This window comes from Artemia sp. Qi Xiang Cuo, chromosome 11 (genome assembly GCF_049724085.1).
Source record: "Artemia sp. Qi Xiang Cuo chromosome 11, ASM4972408v1, whole genome shotgun sequence".
NCBI classification, from domain to species: Eukaryota; Metazoa; Arthropoda; class Branchiopoda; order Anostraca; family Artemiidae; genus Artemia; species Artemia sp. Qi Xiang Cuo.
The window spans coordinates 58,871,335-58,899,163 of record NC_142804.1 but is presented as its reverse complement, the minus strand read 5'-3'; the positions used below and the strand labels follow the sequence as shown (position 1 = coordinate 58,899,163).

Here is a 27,829-nt window from a genome sequence, read left to right as displayed (position 1 = left end):
TCTAATGTGCAAATATATTACAATTTTGGTAATAATGTATTCTACTTTCATCATATTTTATTGTTACCAAACTTCACTTCTGGATTGTGTTTTATATAATAAACAAGTACCGAACTGCCACTGAGTATAATCGAACCAATAATTAAAAACTTATTAATTTTATTGTAATTGCTTTTCACCTGGACCAAGATTACTTGTATGGAGCATTTTCCTCTCTTCATTGCTTTGATTTTGCTTGAACCGACTCATTGGGTTTCAATTTCCTCTATAAATTCCCATGCAAAAACCAGCCTCTTCTGCTCATTCCACTGTACCTGATGCATCATCGTTACTTGAGTTGGGGGGAATGGTCCCTTGGAACTAGACTTTGTATAAGGTTTCGTAAAAGAGGGAAAAAAAGAACAAATCTAATATTAAATTTGAAACAAGGAAAGAACTGCTTCCTTTAATGATACCATTACAAGTCGGCATAATTTCTGTCCCTTCTCCCACCTCCCACTCCCTAGGTAATTTCACCCTACCTTAACATGGTTCCTGTGTGCTAGTTACCATGGTAATAAGGATGAAGATACTCCCTTTCTTGTGGTTTTTCTTACCCAGCGGCCTAAATTGAAACTTTTTGCAAGAATTGTTCAAATTCATTGACTATTATGCTTTTTAAATCGTTTTAAATTTTCTAAATACTTAGTACGCCTACTAATGCTGAAACTTTAAATTTTGACAAGCTAACCGAATAGCAATTGGAATTAAACTAATTAGATGTTAGAACTGTTGCAGAAATAGAGTCCCATGATCCGGGGTCACTTTATTTTTACAGCTTATTCTCAGTTTACTCCGTCCTCCAGATCACCCACTTGGAATAAAAGGTGGTGGCATCCTGTTTTTTTGCTAAGAGTAACCTTTATCCCACAACGTTTTCAGCCCCTAATTTTATTCAATTATGATTAAATCCTTTGGCTAAGTACTAGGCTGAAAATACTCACCCGTCCTTTTAATATTATTACAATAACTGTCTTTGACTGCTTGTCAAATCAAAGAGTTTATCAAAATATTGATTCATCCAGCAATTGCAGACACGTACTGATTTCTTTTATTTGTAAGTGCCCAAATGGTGGAATTGTTTTTAAATGATCATGTAAATAAAGACAAATTCGATTTGCTGGTCTCTTAATGTTATCCAGATAGTTAAAATAAAACTATTGGAGGAAACACCACTCTTGACGTTATTCTAACTAAAATAACAGTTTTTAGCCTCCTTCCTCAGCTTTTCCCCCATTGGAGGGGGGCTGTCATGTTCATCGCCTTTTGTCTTTCTCCTCAAACTTTAAGCACCCTTTTTCAGTCACCAATAGCTTCTATTGTTCTTTCCACAATTCATGCCTTCCTTCTTTTGGTATGTGGCTCAATACCGAAGATTTGTTCAATTTTTACTATATTTAAAATCTTGACGAAAAGATTACTATTTTCCGCAAAAACTAAGCGACAAATGATTAATTTCTTTCCATGAAAAAACATTCCATGTGTGCTCAAGTATTAAACCCTCATCAATCAACCCACAAAAACACTAATTAGGAATAAATTCAAGCCGTTTAGAAATGGTTAAAGGGATGAAGCTAATAAACTTAGGAAGATATTTAAAAGAAGAAAAAAGCTCGTAAATCTGCTTAACCCCACTTCAAAAATAAGGTTAGAAGAACTGTTTCATAGCAGATAAAAAACTGATATCCCGAGGTAAAAAAAAAATTGTGTCGCAGTAGACTTAACCATCTTAATTTCCACCCACACGAACTACCTGGAGTTGCTGCCAATAATCTTGACAGGCTCCTCGCTTCAATATTCCAAAGTTTTCAGCAATATCTTATAAATTACCGGATGATGTAATTCTCTTTTTTACCTTTTATTTACTCGTTGGAAATCAAAAAAAAGATTTGAAAACTCAGAAAAACAAGCATCTGGATATCTTATTTCCTGATGACATTTGGCTAAGATCTGATAACCACTTCTGGTACATGTCATGACAAAAACTTATGGATCTCCTCAGTCACTCATTGCAGAGTTTACCTTGTCCCAGGACCCCAGGGAGATACAACTTGGACGCTGGCTGCTACCTCTAGCGAGCTTCATTGAAATCAAACAACCTCCTCTAAGAGGTGGCTTGATGGCAATATTTTAGGGGCCCTGTCCTTCGACAGAAGTTGGAAAGGGTTCAAACCCCGAAATCTTATTGAAGCAATTTGTTAAGGGAGATCTCCTAATTGCAAGATTTAGGCCCCCCTCCAATATTGCCCACATATATAATCGGACAAGAGTTCTTACTTTTCAGCAAGTTCGATTTGTATCTGATAACCTGCTTTGGTGGATGTCACGACCGTAAGAATGAAGGAGTCCTCTCCCCCCAAAGGCTTTGTCAGGTATGAAGTGCCCAAAATGCACATCTGGGACCCTTCTTTTAACTTTCAATCAAGTTTTGTCGCAAAATGACAAGCCATAGCATTATACATTCTTATGAAAAAATTTAATGGATGTCTCCCTCCTAAGAGGAGTCAGACGGTGTCCAGACACCCAAAGGCATGGCATAAATATTATAAAGCGTGGTAAATTTGGTTCAGAAATGGGACCCATTACAGCGTGCGGTTTGGGAAGTTTCCCAAAGCGTCACAACAATAGCTTTAGCAGGTTTCCTATTTTCCCATCGTAATGCACTAAAAATTTGTCATTGCGCACGCGTAGAGGCGGCGACATGACGAAAGGTGTTTGACTGATGTGTCCCAAAAATTTTTAATAGAGAGTATAGGGATTTTTAATACCGTATAATGTTTATGTTGTGCCCAAAAGAGCACAACTAGGACACCAGCTCTTACTTCCCACTAAGTTATCAGGTGTTTTAGAATGAAATTAGTTAAAAATGATCAGTGATAATTGGCTTCTGGGACGTATCCTTTAGTGTCATTAGTTTACGAAACGCATTTTTGTTGATGAAAAAAAGGCAAAAAAATATCCATCAAAATTATTACATTTCTGTTAGAAGTTCAAAATCTTAAATTTTGTAGCATAGGCAGAAGGCAGTTTTAGACTTCTCGGTGAATAATTATATAAATGATTAAATATTTACCATTTTATTGTAATCCCTTTTTTAATAAGTGTATACAGCTTTCTGGATTAATTCTCTAAGAATCTCTGAGAATTTCTGGAAAATATCAAAACTTCTAGCCCTAGATGCGCCACCAAAAATATTTAGCGAGCAACTTTTGATCTAAACAAAAAGTGAATTATGTATTTTTTTTCACCAGAAAGTGAATTGGAAAAGAGTGCTAGTATGTACAAGAGCTAGGTGCTTTTGTCCTTATCAAGACTAATTCATGGAAAAGTTTATTTATTTGTTTTTTAAGATGATATCTGTAATTTCTTTTCCTTTTAAGTTTTCTTTCTACTTTCACACTAATTTATACTTGTTTTAGTTTTAAATTCACTCTTACTTCTCAAGAACAGCTTTTTGTTTTGTTTAGTCAGCATGAGAAGTATATTAAATTTGGTAAGCACAAGTAGATTCAATTTAGTCTTCTTTGAGAAGTAGATGTACTTGCTGTTTTTACATTCGGGTATTTAAAGATTCTGATACTTTTAACGATGGTCGCTCTTCACTATTTCATGGTAAACCTTATTTGTTTATTTTTTAAGAATATATCTAATTTGAGATCTCTCATTGATAAAAATAAAACTGAAGAAGGAAAAAAGGCTAATTGTTAATTTTCAAGATATAATACATTCACTCTAGTCCCGTTTATAGTTAATATTATTATTTTTACTATGTCATAGTTCATAATTTATTTTTGATATATCAAATTTTGCTCTTTTTTGTATTTAGGTAATCTACTGGAAATGCATAGAGTATATCCAGGTTGTGTATACAATAAGGGGTATTTTTGTCCAATTTCTCCAAATTCTCTCAGTTATCTTCTGATTTGAACGATATCTCCCCGCAAAATAAGTTCAGCTTAAACGTATCCAAAACATCACTGCAAAAATATTTATACAAAAATATTTCGGTAGTTGGTTGCATCATTTAAACTTGTTTATTTTAGATGATAGCCGATGCAAGATCTTTAATCAATGAAAGTGAGAGTGAAAAAGGTGATGCAATTGCTGATTATGCTGATGACAATATTTTCGTCGAATCTGGATCAAGTGAGGGGAGTGGGTCACCAAACTCTGCTGTTTTAAATGAAAGTATTTTGCCAAAATCTCAACTTAGAGAGAAGAGCAGCGACCCTCTTCCTTTGATCGCTGCCTCAAGGTAATGCAAAACCTATCAAAAGTAGAGCAAATTTTTTTGTTTTATCTTTTTCTAGAAGTTTTAATAATTCGACTCTGTCAATGTTTTTACTGTTCAATTTACTCTGTGTCTGCCTCTCATTGTGGATGTATATCGTTTTGTATAATAAAAAAAAAGAAAAGTTCTTTCAACTGAAAGAAAGGAGTAACCTTAAAACTTAAAACTAACAGAAATTATTCCGTTTATGAGGGGGATTACCGCCTCCTCAATACCTCACTTTTCACGGTAAAGGATTTAGTACTTTTGAAAAAGCTTCTTATTGTAATGAAACGGACCCTGTCTTTCATGGAAAAGTTTCTCCTGCGTAAAATAACCCTCCCCCATCCGAAAGATTCCCCTGGATAATTCCATCTTCGCTGAAAATCACCGCGAAAGTTTATTTGTGCACAATTCCGCCTGAAAAATTTGCCTTTCATTTGAAAAAGATTTTAATTTCTTATCATTTATCAAATCATGCCGTAAATCCCCCCCCCGTAATGCAGTACCCAACATTCCGCAGGAATGTTGCTCCTGCGGAAAATTCGCTCATGCAGAATCTCTCCCGCAGAAATATCTCCTGTGGAAAATCCCCCCAATGGAAAATTTCCCCATGACAATTCCTCCAGAACATCTCCACATGTTAAATTGAATCGGTAAAGAAAAGTTTCCCCGGGACAATTCACACCCGAAACTTCCCTCCCCACAGATAATTCTCCTTGCCCCCCCCCTCTCTATTCAGAAAATCCCCCTCCCCTAAGAATGTATGTAAACTTTCCAATAACTAATGCTATACATGAACAATTGGAAAATTTCACAACTTAAAGCCGTTTCCCTAGGGGCTGTGGGGGGGGGGGGTCATGTTATCCGAATAGGCATAAAAATTGGACCTTTCAACTATGCTGAACAAAATGCCTATCTCAAAATTTTGATCGGACGACTTCGGGGAAAAAGAGGCGTGGGAAAAGGCTAGTTCCGCTCCAATCTTGGATCACTTGAAAAGTGCACTAGAACATTTAATTCCCGTTCAAATGAATCCTTTCCCAGTGTTCTAGGACCATGGTTCGATACGATCAACCCTGGGGAAACTAAAAAAAATAAACACGCATCCGTGATCTTTATTCTGGCAAAGAAAAAATGCAAAATTCCACTTTTTTGTAGATGAAAGCTTGAAACCTCTACAGTAGGATTCTCTGGTACGCTGAATGTGATGGTGCAATTTTCATTAAGATTTCTTGACTTCTTTGAGTTATTTCTTTTCTTTTCGAAAATTAGACAAATTTTTTCCGGCTTGCAGCTTTTGATGGGTAACAATAAACTTAATTAGTTTTATATATTTAGAATCAGCATAAATTCTTTTCTTGTATATATTAATATCCGTTTTTTAGAGTTTTGGTTACTATTGCGCAAAGTCGCTCCTTACTTAAAGTTCAATAAATAACGGTTCGAATAAGAATAAATCCTTTTATTAGACAGTGAAATAAAAATAAATAAAAAATTCCATTATATTTTTCTATTGTTTTTTTTTCTCACCGTGTGATAAATGGAATTTTCTCTGTTCGGACTGTTATTTATAATATGTAGTATGGAAAGGCAGTATGGCAGTTTAAACGAACTGTTTGATTATAATAGAACTTATAGTAGTATCATTAGTATCTATGCCCTGTTCAAAATGAAACACTAATAACAAATTCATTCTTTATATATAGTACAGAAAACTTATATTATAAGTATTTTCTTTGTTGCTTGCACTTTCATTTATGTTTTGTCCACTATATTTTTGTTTTTAATATGAATATCGCCGCTATATTTGTTACATTTACTCATGTTGGAAATCCTTGAAACAGGTATCAACAAATCTTTGTTTACAAAAAAATAGGTGGCATTAGATGTCATTTCAAATGACCAAGAAAATCTGCTTAGTATATTTTTTTCTACATATTATAAAATAAGCATATTATAAACGTCCGTTTCTTTCGGAAGAGCGCTTAGGTAAGAACATTGCCCTACTAATGTATTGGTCTCCTAAAATATGTTTATCTTTTTCCCCCTTTTCTTGGAAATAGTAGTCAATTTGATATACTAATTAAAATTCAAAGGAGTGTCTATTGTGAAAATTGGGTTTCCACTGGCTATTTAGATTAAATTAAATAAAAAAAACCAAGTTTTTTTTTAACTGAAAATAAGGAGCGACATTAAAACTTAAAACGAACAGAAGTTATTCCGTATATGAAAGAGGCTGTCCCCTCCTCAACGCCTCGCTCTTTACGCTAAAGTTTTTATTGTTTTAAAAAACAAAGTTGTGAGATAGAGTCAAACTTTAGCCCCTTTCATATACGGAATAATTTCTGTTCGTTTTAAGTTTTATTGTCGCTCCTTACTTTCAGTTAAAAAAACTTGTTTTTTCTATTTAATTTCTGAACGTTTTAGAATTAATACAGGTTTTGATTTTGGCTCACCGTACATGAATAATTAAAACGAAATTTGCATATTAATTTTATTTTTATTTTTTTGGTTAATTGGCATTGTCAAAAGTTGTTTAATTTTATTTACGAACGTTTTTATTAGTAATATATATACGTAATTTACGAATTAACTTACGTAACGAACTTCTATATTCGTATATTTTTATTACATATATTAGGGGGTTTGCTCTCTAGTCAATACCTCGCTCTTTACGCTAAAGTTCAAATTTTGTTCCAATTCTTTAAGAATGACCTCTTAATCACAAAGGTCGTTAATTAGAATAAATAACTCTTATGAAAACACTTAAAAAACCTTAAGCGTAAAGAGTGAGGTATTGACTAGGGGGCAAACCCAATCATATACGTAATACTTTCTGTTCGTTTCAAGTTTTGAAGTGCTCCTTACTTTCAGTTGAAAAACTTGTTTTTTATATTTAATATCTGATCTTTTTTTGAAATAATGCTGGGAAATCTGGTGCCCCATTCATAGCAATGTCTCTTTCCCCATGAAAACTTCCTCCATGGAAAGATCCTCCAACGTAACCCCCGACCCAGCCCCCCCACTACCAGAAAAAAATCCCCCCTGAAATGTCTGTATACTTCCAAATAACCAATACTATATGTAAACATTGGGCAAAGTTCATAATTTGCGCCCTTCCCCTGGGGACTGTGGGGGATTAAATTCATCGTCAAAGACATAGTTATTATATTTTTCGATCATTCTGAATCTCAAAATCTCAAAATTTTGATTGTGTGACATTGGGGAAAAAAATGAGCGTGGAAGGGGGCCTAGTAGCCCTTCATTTTTTTGTCACCTAAAAAGGGCACTAGAACTTTTAATTTCCGTTTGAATGAATCTTCTCGTGATATTTTAGGACCCTTGGGCCGAAACAATCACCCCTGAAAAAAACAACAACAAATAAACACGTATCTCTGATCCTTATTCCGGCAAAAAATACAAAATTCCCCATTTTTGTAGATAGGAGCTTGAAACCTCTACTGTTGCGTTCTCTGATATGCTGAATCTGATGGTGCGATTTTCATTAAGGTTCTATGACTTTTAGGGGGTGTTCCGCCTCTTTTCGAAAATAAGGCAAATTTTCTCAGGCACGCAGCTTTTGATGGGTAACACTAAACTTGATGAAAGTTATATGTTTGAAATCAGCATAAAAATCTGATTTTTTTATGTATCTATTGGTACCAAATTCTGTTTTTTAGAGTTTCGTTTGCTATTGAGCCGGGTCGCTCCTTACTTACAGTTCGTTACCACGAACTGTTTGAAAGGTTTTTGAAATATAATCAAGTTTGATTTTTAACGGCTAAATAAACTTGTAAGGACAAAGCTAAATACATAGCGCTTTTTTCCTTCGTTTTAAGGGCTGACACGTATTCTTTTTAAGGGCCTGACATATGTTTGACAGTGTTTTCTTGACAAATGTTTGAAGTTCGTAAAATGTAAAATCTCAAATAACGGATTTTGTTATACCAAGGATTTTAAACACTAAATGAAATTGATATTAAGTGAGATATTAACACGCTAAATGAGATTGATATTAAAAAATATAAATGTTTTTTCTTTTATAACTTTAATAAATGAAATAATACTGACATTTTGATTACTAAATTTCGGTATATGTATATTAAACTGACAATGCACATTGATTTGTATTTTTTTTCAGTAAATTGCAAATTACGTTCTGGCTTTGGGACGGCATAGGGGGTTTGGGCCCAACTTATGTTAATTTCTGCTCGTTTTAAGTTTGAATCGGGTATTTATTGTAATTTCTGTTGGTTTTGGGTTTCATTTATTTATCGATGCTGATTTGCGGTAGTTTCACGCTTGGTAGCTTATTTGAGTTTATTTTTGCTCATTTTTTGTTTAATGGAGTTCTTTACTTTTCTTTGAAAAACTTATTTTGTGGAAAAAGTTTTTTTAATTAATTTCTGTTCGTTTTATATTCACAGTCTTTTCAGGAAAAAAGAAAATAATATTTTAAATCTTTTCGTTTTTTAAGACTTTATAGATTGGCCTGCTATTTGTATGCTGGACAAACATTTTCAGCAATTTTTAACAACATACACCCTTTTAAAAATCTGGACACGAATAGTAGTGTTTAATTTCGTTTCATACCTCCTCTAGTTGACCTGCAATGGAAAACTTGATACCATTCGCAAAAAAATATCTGCTTACTTTCTTTGATAGCTTGGATACACTTACGCTATTTTGACTTGGTTAAATTTTAAGAGCAGAAGTAGCCCCGAAAGTTTGAACATAATACCCGTTCTTTGGATACTGCTAAAATGCCTTATTGGGAATTAGCATTAACACAATGCATTTTGATTTAATCTTAAGGCAACATTTAGTTTTTAAACATAAAGGCAAATGGGAAGGTGGGTGTGGGAGGGGGATTAGTTGCCCTCAAATCACTTTCGACTATAAAAAAAAGCATCGGCCCTTTCTATTTTCAGTCGAATGAGCCCTTTTCGAAGTTCCTATGACAACTCATTCGATACGAAGTGCCCTGGTTGAAGTGCCTGGTCATTATCCACATCGATCTTTACGATCTTTACTATATAATTTCCAGAACTTTCAACCACGTTAAACGAAACGGCTATCTCAAAATTTTGACTGGATGTGTTTGGGAAAATGGTGGGCGTGAGAGGGGCGTTTGTCGCTCTCCCATCACTTTCAACTATTAAAAAAGGCACTAGCCCTTTCAATTTCCACTCAAATGAGCTCATTTGAAGTTTATACGACAAAGCTTTCAATAAAAACCTTATATACCCCCAGGACATAACTTACAACCGTTCCCTGAGGGCTAGGGTTTTCATCAACAAAGACCTAATTTCCAGAACTTTCTACTACGTTGAACAAAATGGCTATCTGAAAATTTTGATTGGATGTGTTTGGGGGAATGGTGCGCGTGAGAGGGTTGTTAATTACCCTCCAATCACTTTCGACTGCTAAAAAGGACACTAGCCCTCTCAATTTCCAATTGAATGATTCCCTTTTGAAGTTTTTACGAATACTCTATCTATAAAAACCTTATATGCCCCTAGGACATAGCTTACAACCTTTGCCCTGGGGGCTCTGGGGGGGGGAGGGGTTTCATCCTTAAATACATAGTTTCCAGAACTTTCAACTACGTTGAACAAAATGGATATCTCTAAACTTTGATTGAATGTTTTTGGGGAAATGTTGGGCTTGAGAGGGGGGTCAATGGTTCTCTACTCACTTTCAACTATTAAAAAGGGCCATTTCAATTTTCAAACAAATCAGCCCTTTTCGAAATTTTTACAAAAACTTTCTATATAAACCTTATATGTCCCCAGGTCATAACTTACAACCCTGGCACTGAGGGCTCTGAGGAGGTTATCATTCTAAAAAACCTAATTTCCAGAATTTTCAACTACGTTGAAGAAAATGAATATCTCAAAATTTTGATTGGATGTGTTTGGGGAAATGGTGGGCGTGAGAGGGGGGTTAGTTGCCCTTCAATCACTTTCGACTATTAAAAGGAAGCTAGCCCTTTCAATATCCAATTGAATGAGCCCTTTTTGATGTTTTTACAACATCGCTTTCTATAAAAACCTTACATGCCCCCAGGTCATAACTTCCAACCTTTGCCCTGAAGGTTATGGGGGGAGGGGCTTTCATCCTTAAAGACCTAATTTCCAAAACTTTCAACTACGTTGAATAAAACGGCTATCTAAAATTTTGATTGGATGTGTTTGGGGAAAAGGTGGGCTTGAGAGGGGGTTTAGTTGCCCTCAAATCACTTTCGACTATTAAAAAGGTTACTAGCCCTTTGAATTTCCAATCGAAAGAGCTCTTTTTTAGGTTTCTACGACAAAAATTTCAATAAAAACTTATATGCCCCCAGGGCCCAGGGCAAAACTTATATAACCCTTGCAATGAAGACTGTAGTGGGAGTGTGCTGCTTAAAGGTATAATTTTCTGAACTTTAAACTGCGTGAAACAAAATGGCCATCTAAAAATTTTGATTGGATGTGTTTGGGGAAAAAGTGGGCGTGAGAGGGGGGTTAGTTGCCCTCAAATCCCTTTCGACTATTAAAAAGGGCACTAGCCCTTCGAATATTTAATTAAATGAACTTTTTTTAAAGTCCCTACGACTGAGCTTTTTTTAAAAGTCTAATTTGCCCCCAGGACATGGTTTACAACCTTTACTCTTAAGGTTGTGGAGGAGTGTTATGCTGAAAAACTATTTTTCTATTTACGAATCCACTACGCTGAACCAGATGGTTTTCTAAAATTTTGATTGGATGTGTTTGGGGAATAGGTGGGTGACAGGGGGGCGTTAGTTGCCCTCAAATCACTTTCGACTATGAAAAAGGGTACTAGCCCTTTGAATTTCAAATCGAATGAGCCCTATTCCTGTTTCTACGACAAATATTTCAATAAGAACTTATATGCCCCCAGGGTATAACTTATAACCCTTGCCCTGAAGACTGTGGGGGGAGTGTCCTGCTCAAAGGTATAATTTCCTGAACTCTAAACTGTTGGAACAAAATGGCTATCTAAAAATTTTGAATGGATGAGTTCGGGGAATTGGTGGGCGTGGAAGGGGTGTTAGTTGCATTCCAATCACTTTCGAGTATTAAAGAGGGCACTAGCCATCTCAATTTCCAATCTAATGAGCCCTTTTTGAAGTTTCTACGACAACCTTATATGCCCCCTGGTCATAACTTACAACCCTTGCCCTGAGGGCTGTGGAGGGGGGGGGGGGGTTGTCATCCTAAAAGACCTAATTTCCAGAAATTAAAACTACGTTGAATAAAATCGCTATCTCAAGATTTTGATTGAATGTGTTTGGGGGAAATGTGGGCGTGAGAAGGGGGCTAGTTGCCGTCCAATCACTTTCGACGATTAAAAAGGCACTAGCCCTTTGAATTTTTAATCGAATGATTCTTTTTTGAAGTTTCTGCGACAACGCCTTCTATAAAAACCTTATATGCCCCCAGGGTATAACTTAAAACACTTGCCCTGAGGGCTGTGGGGGGGGGTGTCCTCCTCAGAAACATAATTTCTATCTGGAAATCAACTACGCTGAAAAAAATGGCTATCTTAAAAATGTGATGGGATGTGTTTCGGGAATTGGTGGGTGTGGACGGGGTGTTAGTTGCGTTCCAATCACTTTCGACTCTTAAAAAGAGCACAAGCCACTCCAATTTCCAATTCAATGAGCCCTTTTTGAAGTTTTTACGACAACTCTTTTGATACGAAGTGCCCTTCTCTAAAGCAAAAAAAAATAATAAATAGTACATTGTGCCGACATAGTTCTTATATGCCCCTATGGCAGAACTTAAAACCCTTGCCCTGAGGTTTGTGGGGGAGTGTCCTTCTCAAAAATATATTTTCTATCTGGAAATCAACCACGCTGAACAAAATGGCTATCTCAAAATTTTGATTGGATGTGATTGGAGAAATGATGGGCGTGGGGGGCTAGTTGCCCTCTAATCGCTGTCGACAATTAAAAAGGGCACTAGCCATTCCAGTTTCCAATCAAATGAGCCGTTTTCCATTTTTATACGACAACTCCTTTGATACGAAGTGTCCTGGTCTAGAAAAACCAAAAAAAAAAAAAAATACATTGTGCCACCATTGTTCTTTACTTAGACAGCGCGATTGCGCTGCCTATGATGGTCATCCCCTTTAAGTAATCTCTGAAAGTTCCAACTTAATGCCTAAATCAATTCTTGAGATACGCTATTTTGACAATGTGCATGCACATAGCGTCTTTGGATTTAGTTCAAATTTCCCCCTAAGACTGTAAATGGAGTATTGTGGTAGAAGTAGTAGTGGTAATTGTAAAAGTATTGATGGCATGCAAATATTGATCATCTCCCGTATTATTTCCTAAATTTTCCAAATTAATATACTTAGTTATTCCTGTTTTGCACCCTTTTTACCATCCATATACACATAACTTGTATTGATTTAGTTCAACACTCCCCTCGACATTCTCTGAAAGGCTCACCTGAATGCCCTTCGTCTTCTTGGAAATTAAATTTCAAACATGTATATCTTTCTCAATAACATATACTAGGTGTAAACAATGAACGAATGGCCTAACTTACATCCCTTGTCCTGAGGACTGTAGGGAGGTTGACATCCCCAAAGATATAATTACTGGACCTTTCAACAAGGCTGAACAAAATAGGTCTCTTAAAATTTCGATCGATTATGTTTTGGGGAATGATAGGCTTGGGGGAGGGGGCTGATTGCCCTCCATTTACTTTTGACTCTTAAAAAGGGCATTAAAACTTCCAACTTCCAATCAAATGAGCTCCATCCGATCCACAGTTTATACGACAACCCGTTTCATAAAAATCTTACGTGCCCCGGTTACAACTTACAACCCTTGCCAATGGGTCTGGGGGATTATGTCCATTCTAAAGACATTGTTATATGATTTTTGGAGTATTGGTAACATAATGGCTATCTCACAATTTCAATCAAATGCTTTTAGGGAAAAGAGGATGTCAGGGAGGGAGGCTAGTTGCTCTTGGTCATTTTTTACTCTTAAACAGGAGCTAGAATTATACGTTTCAAATCAAATGAGCCTTTTCTAAAGTTCACACGACCACCCCATCCATAAAAACCTTAAATGTCCCTGGGGCATAACTTACAACCCTTAACCCCAGACTCTTGACTCTTAAAAGGTAACTAGAACATCTGATTTCCAATCAAATGAGCCCACTCCGGAGTTTTTTACGACCACCATTTCCATGAAAACCTTATATGCCCTTGGGACAGAACTTACAATTCATCCTCAAAGACATAATTTCCAGACCTTTCAACTACGCTGAACAAAATGGCCATCTCAAAATTTTGATTAGATGTGTTGGGAATTTGTGGGCGTGGGGGGGGGGAGCTTGTTGACTATTAAAATCAATTTTGACCATTAAAAAAGGTCCCTTCAATTTCCAAACGAATGAGCCTTCTTTGAAGTTTCTACGACAACAAAAGGCCATCTCAAAATTTCTATCAGATGCATTTTAGGAAAATTCGAGGTGTGTGGGGGGGGGGGGATATCCGCTTTACAATCACTTTGAATCTTAAAAAGGGTACTAGAACTTACGATTCCCAATCAAACGAGCCCCCCTCCGAAGTTTATACGACCACCCTTTCTATGAAAAAAAAATTATGCCCCCCAGGGCATAACTTACAACCCTTGCCCTGAGGGCTGAGGGTTTGTCATCCTCAAAGACATAATTTGCAGATCTTTTAACTGCGCTGAACAAAATGGCTATCATTAGATTTTGATTAAATGTGTCTGGGGAAATGGTGTGCGTGGGAGAGGGGTTCGTTGCCCTCTAATCACTTTTGACTATTAAAAGAGGCACTAGCCCCTTCAGTTTCCAATTGAATGAACGTTTTTTGAAGTTTCTACGACAAAAAATGGTCATCTCAAAATTTCTATCAGATGCATTTCAGGAAAATATAAGGTGTGTGTGGGAGGGGGGGGGGTATTCACCCTATGATCATTTTGAATCTTCAAAAGGGTACTAGAAATTCTGATTACCAATCCAATCAGCCCCTTGGAAGTTTGTACGATTACCCTTTCTATAAAAAAAATTATATTCCCCAGGGCATAACTTTCATAACCTGAGGGCTGTGGGGGGGGGGGTTGTCATCCTCAAAGACATAATTTCCGGTCCTTTTAACTACGGTGGACAAAATCGCTATCTCAAAATTTTGATTGAATGTGTTTGGGGAAATGGTGGGCGTAGGAGGGGGGTTATTTGCCCTCTAATCCCTTTCAATTATTAAAGGGGGGCACTAGCCCTTTCAATTTTCAATTGGATGAGCCTTCTTCGAAGTTTCTACGACAACAAATAATCACCTCAAAATTTCTATCAGATACATTTCAGGAAAATACGAGGTGTGGGGGGGGATATCCACCCTCTGATCACTCTGAATCTTAAAGAGGGCACTAGAAATTTTGATTGCCAATCCCATGAGCCCCTTCCGAAGTTTACACGATTACAATTTCTATATGAACATTAAATACCCCCTTGGGCAAAACTTACAACACTTGCCCTAAGAGCTTGGAGGGGGACTGTCATCCTCAAAAACATAATTTCCGGCATTTCCAATTACGTTAAACAAAATGCGTACTTTAAAATTTTAATTGGATATGTTTGGGGAAATGGTGGGCGTGTGAGTCACTTTTGACTGTTAAAAAGGGCACTAGCCCTTTCCATTTCCAATCGAATGAGCCCTTTTCGAAGTTTCTACTTCAACTCCTTCGAAATGAAGTGCCCTGGTCTAAAACCAAAAAACTAAAAAAAAAATACATTCTGTCCATGTTGCTCTTTCCTTAGGCAGCGCTATTACGCTGCCTATGAGTCTTGGCTCTGTCTGGTCTGATAATTCAATGATGCTTGTGTTTAAAGGAAAGTTTATTTTGAGAAGATTTCTTCAAAACGATTTTACCTGAACGGAAGTTTTGCTTCACTTCTGACTTCTTTTACCCGATTATAACATTTTGCTTAATGAGTGCCGGCCCTAAGGTGCAATTACAGCCAAGAAAATAATATGGCTTTGGGCTGTTTTGGCCTCAGGTGGCTTTGGGCTGTAAGTTCTTACTAGTTATAGTAGTAGAACATCTAATGTATGTCTAATACTATGGTTTTCTTCTATAAAACACTACCTAACACCATAGGAAAAAAAAACTTGAAAAACTTTGGGTCTGAGCAGTCATTCAAATATTTCGCCTGTCTACAACAAGGCGTACTCAGCGTTGAGAAAGAAACAAGCTAAATCATAAACAACGTGAAAAAAGAAGGAAGAAATCTAAAATAATCAATGAATTGAACCATCAGACCAACATATACAATTGCTGCTCTATGAACAAACCACGGAGGTAGAATATATTGCAATTGAAGGAGGCAGTTTTATATGAACACAGAATTAACTAGTAATAAAATAATGAAACGAACTGAAAAAGAACTTAATTATTCCCTTGAGACATAATTCTCTAATTGGTATTGTACAGTCCAGTACAACGCAGTGCAGCTGATTCTCCTTGGTTTTATATTTAATTTATTCCCTTGATGATTTTGTATTACTGAGTTATAATATTTGACAATGTGTTCGTTTTTTTGAAATAATATAAATTGGATCTGTGTTCTAATTACCTGTATCTCTCTTTATTGACAAACGAGCAAATTTTTTTGTATTTATTCCTACGGCGTCTGCAGCCCATTGTGAAAAATTTAAAAATATTTAAAATAAATTCCCTTATAAATAACTATTGCTTCCTCAAACTATATAAAATGAACAAGATAACAAAAAATACACTTTGGCATAGCAAAAACAAACGTTTCAGGAAACTTAATTACTTGAGATTTTAGTAAAACAGTACAGAATATAGAATATGTATTTTAGTAAGTTCAAAGTAATAAAATCAATAAATAGTAAAATAAAATATTGTTTATAATAACAATAGTTCATTGATTATATAGACAAGTTTTAGTATTAGTCGTAGCAGTAATTCTTAGTAGTAGTGGCAGTGGTATATTTAATATACCTTCTACCACTATGGTTTTCACTATATATTATTGGTTAATCGATTGATTGGTTAATTAATTGATTATATTATTGGTTAAATAATAGGGCCTCAGTCAGTTTCCATAACACTCTGGTGAAGCTTTTCCTAAAAATACGGAAATACCTATCATAATCATTATTGTCATCAATTACAGGCTGGTTACAGAAGAAGTTATGTCCAAGAAAACCCCTGTGATACTCCAAAGAAGTCCGTTGAGGCGAGAAGGCCGTATTTTAACAAAAGGTGCTATGCCTAGCACTTTACAGAAACCAAAGATAATTATTTCTGGTGGTAATTCTGCGGTAAAGATTCAATCAGGTACGCGGATTTTTGAAGGATTGAATAGAACAAAAGCTGGTACTGAACCAAAAGGTAGAGTAAAGAGTCAAGTACATTGTTTTTCAGTTATCTGCATATATGTGTAGCCCTATATAGTCCCCTATATGCTGTAAGACTTTTAGCAGAGTGTTAGCAATGATTGTATAAAATAGAGTTCCAGTTTCAGCTAGACGAAGGAAGCTGAGCCTAAATTCTGATTTTGGGCTTAACCTCTCCCCAGGGATAAACTGTGTTTGGGTCCACTTACCATTTTTTCACATTTCCCTTGAATCTTTCTTTTTAGAATCTTTTCTTTTCTCTACACATAAGTGGGTACTGAATCAACTGGAATGTTAATTGACTATTTTATGGTTATTAGCCTAACAATATTTTGTGTATCTGATTTGTTTTTTTCATCATTATTATTATTTTTTTTAATGTCAAGTGAACTTTGTTTTAATCTGTCCACTTCTGGCATATTAACCATGTAATTTTTGAAAATTTTTTGAAATCGTAAAAAGAGGGGGAGACAACTAGTGATTTTGTCGATAGCACCACTCTATAGAAGAAGGTAGAAAACCATATATGGCTTATCTCAAAACTCAAAATTTCTTTTGATATTGGACGACCAAATATTTCCTATGGTACTAAGGACATTGAAAAAAAAAAATTATCGTTTGAATTAGTTAACTGCAAACTTAACCATTACTTGAAAAATAAGAGAAATTGGGGGTTCACTTTTTAATGAAAAAGATCTTCATGTGGAGTTATGTCATTTGAAATAGCACGTGCCGAATTCATAAAAAAGAACATTGGATAAAAATCAATGAAAAATGGCCTGAAAACAAACACTAACAACCAACTTAAGAAGGTGTAGCTTTCTTACGGGGGTATAGTTGTCTTGGAAGTCAACATATTGCTAATGTTTGAGTTTTTACGGACGAAAAGCGTTGCCAAATCTAACTTCCTAGCTTTGTTTATTTATTTGCTTAATTATTTCAATTATTTTTTATAAACGCGGCAACACTGACGGACATGTGGTAGGCCTACTGCCAAAACCTCATCATTTTGAAAAAAAAACGTAAAAAAACCTTAGGCAAAAACGTTTTTATTTTCATGTCCTTGGTACTTTAAGCTATGTACAATTTAAATACCTGGATTTTCAAGGTAGAGGATGTTTTTTAGAACTTTTCAGGTAAATACGTTCCTGTGTAGCTTTGCCCACCTTGGAGTATTTTAAATTTGAAACAAGGTCCGTTTAAGGACAAGACGTTAAATTATTGAATTGGTAAAAATGTTCTGTTGTGCATTTTTTAGACATGTATTTAAATTACCTATCCAAAGTTAAATGCCTACCTTTTCTAGGTAAAGTTTTTATCTTGTCAGATTAGAATAATTTTTCTTTCATTCAGAACCGCCGGTCAGTTTTGACCTAACAAAGCTTCTTAAGGGTTTTTCGGTAAAAAAACTTGCTATCGTCAAACAGAACCTAGCTTTGTTCTTTTCTTGTGTACTATTTTTTTTTATGCTGTGATCTTAATTGCTTTATTTGATTTTTTTTTTATTCTTGCTGTCCTCTAACAGAACCTAGATTTGTTCTTTAGCTTTATTTTTCTTTTCACTGTTTTATTTTTGCATTATGATACGATCTTAATTGCTTAATTTTGATTTATTTTTTTACTTCTTTTTGTTGTCTAACATAATCTAGCTTTGTTTTCCTGTTCCCTGTTTTATTTTTTCATTATGCCGTGATCTTAATTGCTTTATTCCGAGTTTTTTTCATTCTTGTCGTGGTCTAACAGAATCTAGCTTTGTTCTTTTGCTTTGTTTTCCTGTTCACTGTTTTATTTTTTCATTATGCTTTGATCTTAATTGGTGTTCATTTAATTTTGATGGCTGATTTCCCTTTCGAATATTTTCAGATACTGTAATGACCGCTGCTTATTCGGAAACAGATTCAATATCAGTAAGCTCAGACTCTCAGTCGAGTGTGAAGCTAGTAGAATCTAGCTCATTCTACAGACAATCAACTTCTAGTAAGGAAGAGGACATTGAAGCCGAGAAAACCAGCCAAGAGTTTGTCGTAAGTTCTATTTTTGGTTAACATAGATGCAATTTTTAAGCGTTTAGGCAAAAGGGGATAGATCTACTTTTAGGTGAAAATGATTTGCATGCGCCTATCGATGAGCTCGTTTTTTGCTATTGTTTTGCAATATATATATATATATATATATATATATATATATATATATATATATATATATATATATATATATATATATATATATATATATAAATATATATATATATATATATATATATATATAAATATATATATAAATATATAATAAATATATATATATATAATATATATATATATATATATATATATATACATATATATATATATATATATATATATATATATATATATATATATATATATATATATATATATATATATATATATATATATATATATATATATATATATATATATATATATATATATAGTGGCAGTGTTTGGGGATGGCAAGGGGGGGGGGGCAGTTGCCCCCCCCCAATAAACTGGAAAAAAGCTATTATATATCCCAAGCCCCTTGACTCTCTGGATGTGGAACTTTTTTGCCCCCTCAATAAAACTGCTGGACCTACGCCAATATTATAATATATATAATGTTGTTAAAATTTATATAATTATACTATTATATTAATAGTACAATAATAATGTTGTATAACATTTTAATACAATAAATATTTACAATATTTTAATAGTTTATTATATAAAGCGTATTTAACTGGATATTAGACCGGCCCATTATCTTCTACAATCTTTCGCATAAATAGATTTCAGACCCAAATACGTAAGTTTCGATCTTCACTTTGTAATTTTCTAGTTTGACCGGAAGAAATTAAATCGGATTCTTTATAAGAATTTTCTTTTTTACTTTAGTGGTCCCTTCTTGAATCTGCAGTGATTGAGTTTACTATTTGCTCCCCTTAAATCTAGAATATGACAATACTTTACTTTTGGGGGTTTTTTTCCCTTTTGTTCGAAGTTTTAGAGGAATTTCCTTTTTTACTTTGGCGGGTACTTTTTGAATCCTTTTTGGGTCCGAACAATGATAAAAAAGAAAAGAAAAAAGCGAGGTTAAAGAATGGAAAAACTGCCAAATGTTAAAAAAACGCAGTGGCCACCTCCCTCCCCCTCCCCCCGAGGAGAGAAACGTAGAATTGTTTTTAGTTACATTTTAAATTAATATTTTAAGGTCCCAATGGAGTGAAAATCTTTTATTAATGACAATCGGTCTAATCCCTAAAATGTACATGAAGAGGATTGTAGTCAGACCTAAATGTTAGATTTTTTCTAATGGAACTACCTATAGATTTATTTAAACTGGATTAAAAATAAAGTAGATCTGCAGTTTATTTTAAGGGTTCTCCAAAGGTGGAAGGTCTGTTCAACAATATTGATGATCTTTAATGTCCTAAGAAATTAGAACAAAGAAACCCGAATCCACTTATGTTTTTTCATATAGTTTCATTTTGCTCACACTGGATTTGGATTGTGGGAGGTGTCAGTGTACAACTATCTAAGAGGTCTTGGGTTTAAATTCCACTGATGCCAGAATTTTTATAGCAAGTTCCCATTATTGCTATGAGGCAGAGGCCTGACTAGAAAAAGAAAAACGGAAAAACTAGCGAATAATGTGAAATTATGGAAAAGTTATACAATTGAGGGAGAAGGTAGCATTGGCCATAAGAAACTATTATATACAGAAGGTGTTACGAAGTAAAGTCATTTGCTGTTATGAAGTACATACATTATACGTTCTTACCATATGTTCTGACACAGAAAATACTTCTGCTGCTCCTGTAATTACGATTTTACTGTGCGCCTAATGATTTGCTTTTAATAATTAAACAAACAAATAAATATATGAGATAATCATCCTATTTGAGCGTTTCCACCCTCCTATTCCTTCGAGATTTTTGCCTGACTCATACGTTGGCTTAAGAATGTAAAAGACGCGGAAATATCCAATGTCTTGGGCTGAAGACCCATTATTGGAAGACCTGCTGCTTAGTTTGACCCCCGCCCCCCAAATATGTCTACGCGAGGATCGAGTCCCGCTGATGGCAGACTTTGTAGAAAATGTCTGTTGTTTTGTGAAATAGAGGCTTTATATCGTCCCTGTAACGCCTAAAAGTTATTTCTAACTTTTTCATACTTTTGAGATAATTGCCAAAACTGTTTACTAAGCTGTTCTCAGTGGGGAAATTAGCAGGCCAGTTTGTGTTCCATCACCGTTATCCTCCTAATTTACATTGTCCTAATGACCCTTCATTTCAGAATAGCTCACTAGGCGATCTTTGGTTGCTATCTCATAAGTTTGAAAGGTGCTTATCTGTTATAGCGCCTATTTTAAGTTCTTCATCTAAGAAGAACCTGTTTCACTGACTAATCCTAATGAAATATCACAAAATATGATGAAAATATAATATTTTAAAAACAAATTTGTGCTATATATTTGCACATTAGGGGGGGGGGGGGGAATTTAAAGTGTAGCGGGTCTACATGCAAAATTTGTTAGATACGATTATTCTGCATATTATGAAGTAAGAATTGTTTTCTAACTTTGCACTATCCAAATACTTTATCCCCACCCACAGCTAATGTGCAAATATATAGCCCAAATTATATATTTCCAATCTATTCTGTAACTTCTCTTTGTCTTGTCTCACGCTAAGCTGAAAGAAACTAACGAATAAACCGGATCTACATTGTGTCAAAGACGAAGAACTTAACATAGGCGCTATAGCAGATAATTACCGTTTGAAAATAAGTGACACGACCTTTAAGCGTGACGGTGCTGATGTATTCTTAAGTTATGCATTCGTTATTCTATACTCTTGCATATTATTTATAATTATTGTTATCATATTTGCATATACTATTTACACATTTGTCATATATATTACATTTTATTATTATTGAATTTGATTATGTATCACTGTATATTACTAGATTTATTATATATTTTGGTACACATTGATTTCATAGGTTATGCTCTTTTTTTTTCTTTTTCTTTATACGGAAATATTTTCTCTTAGGAGTTGTTGGAATAAATTTGATAAACTCACAACAATAATGAAAATAGTGTTGTTGCAGCAAAATAAAGTAGCAAAATTGCAATTTCTAAGTATTTTCAATTAAAAAAACAAATAAAATTATTAAAATTTGCCAACTGCCAAGTCTTTTTGTAGTATTCAAGGCACTTTTTGTACCACAAGAGTGTGTCTATTAAGGAGAAGGATCACCCGCCCTGTAACTCCCTCGTCTCCGCCGTGAACGCGCCTCTAATAGTTGGTAAATGTATTGAGGCCATTCTGGCAAGTTTTTTCTGACCAATTTTTCTGGTACACTTCCATCGTTCTTAGTAGAATTTTTTTTTTTAGGGAGAATTGGAAGATAAGAACGCTCACGAGGAATCGTCAACTGAAGCAATAATTGGTACCAGCTCTAATGCTGTACAAGAAGACTGGTACTCAGAAAAAGAAGACTCCCCAGCATCCACAACAAAAAATAGGTATATCAGTCCTGAATGATTTATAACATTGAAATATAAGACGTGAAATCTAGTTTTTCCTCTTCTGCTAAAAGGTTTCTTGAAGCAGCGTCCTGAAGCTGAGTTATTTCATTGATCTAACGACAAACGAATAACAAATAGTAATAATCTTATAAAAAAAAGGTTATACAGTAATTAATATAGTTTATAAGCCGTATTTTCTTTCTTTTGTTTTTCTATTTTCTTTTTTAAATCCACCTTATTATTGCTATTTCTATTTTTTTTTGCTTTGTAGTTTACTTGTATGCTTGGGTGTAGATATTGTTTTTAAGTAATTTTTATAATAGTATTGGCATAATTAGTCTCTAAAAATATGACTTAGTGCTCGATAGATTTTTTGTCAATTGTAAAAATGGATATTTTTCCGTAATCTCCGTTTTTAGCGAATAATCCATATTCTCTTGTTTAACAGTTCTCGTTGTAGGGAATATTCTTGAGACAGTACAAAGATGAGACTCGGGTAAATGCTCGATACGAACGTAACGTAAACGTAACGTAAACGAGCGTAATCTCACTTGTTTCTGAAATGCCAAAGTCTTCCACGTCACATATTAGCAACTTTTTGTTGATGGAGTTTCACTATCATTAACCTAATAATTTTTTAGGCCTATTGTCTGCTTAATTTGTCAGCTAAATATCATAAAAATTAATTGCCACTTAGAAAGCAGTTTAGCAAGACCCAAGTCAGTAGTGGTTTTTTAAGTCCCACTTATTTGGCATTAATGTGGCACTAACATGATAAATGTAGACTCCAACAAGACGCCTTACTGTATTTAGAGAAGAGGCTGTTGTTTTGAAAAAGCGACGGACTGATAAATGGGTATTGATAATTACCCGCTTATTTAGATAAATAATAATAAACACGAGTAAATACATACCATTTCTGGTACGTGTGATGGTGCGATACGGTGAGCCGCAGTGCGCCATTTGATGTGCCGCTGTTTTAATGTGTGGGATTCGTATCTTTCGAAAAAGGGGAGATAACAGTTTTTTTTTCGAATTGCTACTGTCACAGGACCGAACCGTCCTATGACCTAAGTTAAACCAGTTTATCGGCCCTGGAGGAATAGAAGTCTTCCAACTAAGTGGAACCACAACTCACCCTTCTTAGTATTCTCTAGCTACTTCGAGACAGTTGCTCTCTTGACGTCTTCTCTCTTTGCGAGGATCTCCAGGCCCCCAGGGTAATGTAGTGTATCACCTTGTAGTTATTTCTCTGGGAACATCTAAAGCACAATTTATGTAAACATAACCTGATAAACATGCAAGGACTTAGGAGGCAATCATCCGGGCAGTGGCTTCAGTTAAAGGACTAAGGACAATTTTCGAGAAATTACCCACAATTACCCAAAGGAAATGCGTCATCAAGGATAAATCCTTAATTAAAATGTTTGGTGAAAATAGATGGCATTATTCTTTCCCTTGCCTTTTTTACTGCATAGATTGACACCTCTAGGCGCTTAACATGTTTTACCTTATTTTGAACGAAGCAACAGTTGGCTTGAGTTGACTACGTTTCCAGGAAGACCATTCAGTTTAGAGCGATAGCACCGGATGAAGCTGCTCTTGAAGTAGTGTGCTCTTGGCTTCTCCCCCTTCAAGATGATTGGAGTGATGAGCGTGCCTTTTGTCTGTCTTGCTAATTGGACAAAGGAAGTTGAGATATGATAGAAACATGTATTTTGAAAGGAAGCTTCGAATGCAGTAACTCAGTTAGCTGATTCTAATGTGAGAAACAGTGATTAAATGATCATCAGAATGTGTCTATCAGTGTAATTTCGTGCTTTTGTTTTATTTTGAAGAACTAGTTTTTTGGAAAATAAAAATTTTCCAGAAAGATGTTTTATATTGGGGAGTACGCTTTAATTGTATTTTTAGTTTTCCAGAGTGGAGGGATGGTGGGGGCAAAATTTGGGTTGGTTTATGATATCTGGATTGAGTTGAGTAGGTGGAGTAGGTTCACTATTGCAAATCTTTCACTCTACCGGATGGGACTCACGCACATTGAATAACTAAACTTGTACGACTAGACCCCAACATTGCGTGAAACTACATTGAGAAAATCAGAAAGGGTTTTGGATGGATATTCTCTCTTCTAACGTCTGTTCATGCAATGGTGTTCTACCCAAAAAGAAAGGCGCAAGGGTATTGCTTAAAATAGTGTTACTTGGTTTGTATAACAACTTAAGGCTTTTAGATTCTTATCTCCTTAGCTTCTTAATTGTTTATTGTTTCTTTCTTAGGTTTGTAATGGATAAGGCAACGATGAAACAAGCCAAAGTTCTTGTGGTCCCTGCTACTCATAAAAATGTTACTAAACCTGTGTCGCTTCTAAAAATGTCTCCGTACAGAAATCTTGTTGGCCTTGAGGATGTATCCACGCAATCAGAAGATGAAGAAGAGGTACCTAGAAGTAAGTAGACAGAACTTTAAGTGAGAAATGTTTTAAAATTTTGGGGTTTACGGTAGGGAGGGGCTGGCCAATCTACGGCTTTTGAGTTGAATGTGACTCTTAAACCTTTGAGATTTCGCCCATGGAGATAGCTGTCCAATCCTTTTTTTTTCGTTTTAACCAGTATGAAATAAAAGACTTCGAATATTTCAATTAAAATCAGATTTTAATTCGTGTCACCTGGCTCTACTATCAAAACTTTTATACTCTCTCATCAACTTGTCCCGTTTGTAATAAAAATGACAACTTGTCCCGTTGTTCCGGGACAACTTGTCCCGTTGTCCCGTTTTAGCAATAAAAATGAGCTCCTAATGTCAAAGCCCTTTACCAGTCAGGTGGATCATTCCTCTATTTAAGTTGTGGATAAGGCTTTTCGAAGACTATGGCTACTCAATTTACACTGGAGCACCGAAACTCCCTTGGCACCGCTTTACAATATCATAGTATACGACGTATACTAATACGCTATTGTCTGTTACGCAGTAGTGTGGATTTACGGAAAAAAAATAAGAGGGGGGCTGCCCCTCCCCCCTCATACTTATACTAAGGCTAGATTTTCATTTGTGCTTTAATGAAGAAAAGAAATAATTTTCATATTGTTTGTTAATTTTTTTTGTAGAAAAGAAAGCTTATTGAATTTGCAGAATAAAAAAACCAAAAAGCAGGGATCTCAAATGAAAATATTTATGACAATCTATTTTGCTCAATCTTTTTTAAAGACGCTTGTTTTTTATAAGTTGTTTTCGTCATTTTGAAACCTTTGTATCCTAATTTAAAGGAAATCGTTTGCTAAGCGAAATTTTTAGAAGCATCAATTGACAATGTTTTAAGCAATCTAGTCGAAGAGCACTTACCTGTCATGGGGGTTGAAGAGGGAAAAGGGGGGGGGGCAGCTCCACTTTGTTTGTAATAATTGTCGTTCGTCTTATATTAATTGTATTATTTACTGTAATTTATGACCGTTTTGTGTTGTGTTTTTCTTATATGATCTTAGTTGGTCGTCGTTGTGAGTTTTAATTTCGCTCTTAGATCTCATTGAATAAAAGCTTTTTTGTCATTTCTTCTAAAACCCCACTCCCAGCCAAAGATTATGGCTAAACACTTGACACTGGGGCTTTGGATATTTCCTTAGTGTTGCTTCAGAATATCAGAAATTGGGGTAGTTGAGCAAATGTTTCCTTAGTAAAGAGTTGAAGTTGACTTTAAATGAAAGATTTGAGGGGGTGTTAAATATCATTCAGTCCCTGTTGCACCAACTTTTTTATTCCCATTTTATTTTTTCACATTAAAGTATTTTATGAAGTATCGGTGTTAAGCGACAAATCAGGATCGTTTAACATGAATAATTTATAAAAACATGAATAATTTTTAAATAATTTATAACATGAATTTTAATAATTAATAATTTAATCATAATTAAATTTATATGACACTAATAGATGCTGGGTCTGATGCGGCAGTGGGGAATATTTTATTAAATTTAATTAAATAAAATTATTAAATTAATTATAAAATTAAATTTTAATAATTTATCACATGAATAATTTATCGTTTACATGAATTATACTTTCATTAACTTACATTAGATTACAAGGCCGTATCCAGGGGGGGGGGGTTCAGAGGTTTGTACCCCCCAACCCCCGAAATGTTTGTCCGCCGCGTAAAAACGTAATAAAAATGGGCATAAACAAATTTTGTATGCGTTTTTGATGTTTTTTTTGTGCCCCCCCCCCCTATTATAGTAAAAAAGCTGTTAAAGCTATTTTAGTAAAATAAACATATTCTTTTCTTCTTAATGTAAATTTGTAATTTTTGTAAGTTATAAAGTTTACTCTTTCCCCGTCAGGTCGAAGGACTTTTTCACCTAGAAAGCAGAGGCTAAAATCACTTCTAAAAGATGACCAAGCTGTTCTTAGCATAAAAATTCGTAACCCAGAAGGTAAAACTACTGAAACGTCCCAGGAAAATAGAAAATCTAAGCAGATAAATCAACAACTTCAGGTATGAAACTCTATATTTTAGTATGTAATTTTTTGTAGCGTGGTAGTTGTGTCTTTTTCACGGATGTAGGCACTTTTGCAGAGGGGGTGAGGGCCTTTGAAATATTCGCAGAACCTCTAAACAAAATTTTCAGTTTTCTCACGTTTTTCGTTTAATCTGCCTGTTGTTGCTTTTTTTTAGGGGGAGGGGGTCGACTTACTCTCTTTTTTTGCAAATATATGGCTATCTCTGAGTTAAACTCTTACGTACTTGCATGATCATATGTGAGGTTTTCTGGCAAAACTGTTGAAATGGTTTAAAACAAAGCTTTTTTTTCGTGGTTTTGCGCTTCTTTTGTTTCTTGTTGTGCCAGGAGTAAGAGGTTTGCCAAGACTGAGAGATTCGACACTGAAATCAGACTGAAACTACCGAATCAGATCCTAGAGCCCTTCTTTCAAATGTAAAACAAAATTGTTGTTTTAAAACTTGTTGTTTTACAACTTGTTGTTTAAAACAACTGTCAAAAACAACTTGCGATCCATTAGTGGATTTCGAAGATTCGGCGGAAAGTGGGAGGGCTGCTGGCTCCGGTGTACTGAAAAGCTGGCACGAGATCACGATTAATGGGAGTCAACCATACAGAGTCATCTAGATGCCGAGTGACGCCTCTGCGTCTGGTCCCGCAGCAAGTACAAGTAAGTAACTAAGCTTGTGTAGAGTCACTGATATTCAGTGAATTATAAATTGTGAATAGAGAGTCAATATTCGCTTGTTTGCATTTTGTACTTGTCTTTATATCCTTGAAAAAAAAGAGAAAATTTTTGGTTTTCTCTCTTTGAGAGTCAACTTTGTCTCTTTTGACGATAAAAATGTTCCAGTAATCGATAAAACTAGCCTCTGTAAGACTAACCAATGCCAAGTAAAACCGTTCATTTTCAAAGAGAATAGTTTTCATTGGCTGTCAGTGAAGAAAATGAGTTGCAATGGATTGTAATAAACTATATTAAGCAATCCTTAAGCAAAGTACCATGGACAGGAAAGATGAAATTTGATTGTTGGTTAAATGGAAATTTCAACTACTGTTTATGTCTTAAAAA

The 27,829-nt window shown here is 35.0% G+C and overlaps 1 protein-coding gene across 1 annotated transcript in view; it reads left to right on the top strand.

The window, feature by feature from the left end:
• The window catches only part of l(3)mbt (lethal (3) malignant brain tumor), a 194,271-nt gene that overhangs the window by 22,520 nt on the left and 143,922 nt on the right, over positions 1 to 27,829 (top strand). Inside the window, exons 5-10 of the mRNA XM_089096530.1 lie at positions 4,083 to 4,294; positions 16,507 to 16,724; positions 18,593 to 18,753; positions 22,131 to 22,261; positions 24,544 to 24,713; positions 26,599 to 26,753. Coding sequence (XP_088952656.1) covers positions 4,083 to 4,294; positions 16,507 to 16,724; positions 18,593 to 18,753; positions 22,131 to 22,261; positions 24,544 to 24,713; positions 26,599 to 26,753 — 1,047 coding nt within the window. The remainder of the gene's footprint in view (positions 1 to 4,082; positions 4,295 to 16,506; positions 16,725 to 18,592; positions 18,754 to 22,130; positions 22,262 to 24,543; positions 24,714 to 26,598; positions 26,754 to 27,829) is intronic.